Source organism: Salpingoeca rosetta, assembly GCF_000188695.1.
Source record: "Salpingoeca rosetta unplaced genomic scaffold supercont1.27, whole genome shotgun sequence".
In the NCBI taxonomy this organism is placed as follows: Eukaryota; class Choanoflagellata; order Craspedida; family Salpingoecidae; genus Salpingoeca; species Salpingoeca rosetta.
In genome coordinates this window covers 407,319-408,470 of record NW_004754907.1, presented here as the reverse complement: position 1 = coordinate 408,470, position 1,152 = coordinate 407,319, and the positions used below count along the sequence as shown (strand labels likewise).

The 1,152-nt window shown below is 52.8% G+C and overlaps 1 protein-coding gene across 1 annotated transcript in view; it reads right to left on the bottom strand.

The window, feature by feature from the left end:
• Positions 1-47: 47 nt before the first annotated feature.
• The window catches only part of PTSG_08996 (uncharacterized protein), a gene marked incomplete at its 3' end in the record, with an annotated part of 4,376 nt that continues 3,271 nt past the window's right edge, over positions 48-1,152 (bottom strand). The window contains exons 11-13 of the mRNA XM_004989737.1: positions 785-949; positions 408-603; positions 48-85 (exon numbers count right to left, since the gene is read on the bottom strand). Coding sequence (XP_004989794.1) covers positions 48-85; positions 408-603; positions 785-949 — 399 coding nt within the window. The remainder of the gene's footprint in view (positions 86-407; positions 604-784; positions 950-1,152) is intronic.

The window sequence follows — 1,152 nt, the reverse complement described above, 5'->3', positions numbered from 1 at the left end:
GAAACATAACCGTGGCGTTGTGCATGTGTGTGTGTGTGTACGTTTGATCAGGTCTGTAACCGGACCATGCCTCGCGCAAATGCGCCTGCACATGGGATAGAGCAGAGTGACGGTGGAAACGTGAGATGTTGACACACACGCAAATGGACGGCATGCAAGAAGGAGAAGACACACAAACACGCACTCACAAGCACAGACAAACAGACAAACAAACAGACTCACAGACACGGACACAACCCCACAGACACCCACACACACACACACACACACACACACACACAAGACACACCCACACACAGACACAGACAAACCACACACCCACAGACACACACCCACACACACACACACACACACACATCGGCACGCAGACAACTGCTGCCCCTCCATAAACACAAAAGATGCCCGACCTTCGCATTTTGAAAGGCGGGTCTCGATATCCGCGATGCGGTTGTCGATTGCATCAAGTCGTGTGGTGGCAATCTGGTCCATGAGATCTAATTGCTGCACCATGGACACAACCATCACATCAAGCGTCGCCTTCACGTTCACAGACAATGACCCCTTCAGCCCACCAGGTGCATCCAGCGAAATGTTCGCAGCAGCCTGATGGTGTGTGTATGCGTGCGTGCGTGTGTGTGTGTGTGTGTTATGTGTGTTATGTGTGTGTGTGTGTGTTATATTGGGTTGCTGGCAAACGTGAGAGAGAAGCAGTCGCCTCACAACTCCACACACTGCACTTCCTCGCTCAAATACACCCCAACTCCCAAAGCGCCATTGCACGTACCTCCTCCAGAATGACTGTTTCCAGCTCATCTGTTCCTCCAATGGCGGTCTGTCCAAATCGCCGCATCAGCGCGTCCTCGTTCTCAATGTCATGACGCAATCTGAAGAATTTTCGGTTCGGTGACATCTCAAGGATCCAATCACGCGGCTCGTAAAACGCTTGCAGCTGTGTATGCGTGCGTGCGTGCGTGAGTGAGTATGCGTGCGTGAGTGAGTATGCGTGCGTGTGTGAGCGTGCGTGAGTGTGCGTGTGTATGCGTGCGTGCGCGAGTGTGCGTGTGTATGCGTGTGTGTGTGTGTGTGTGTGTGTGTGTGTGTGTGTGTGTGTGTGTGTGTGTGTGTGTGTGTGTGTGTGTGTGTGTGGGTGAG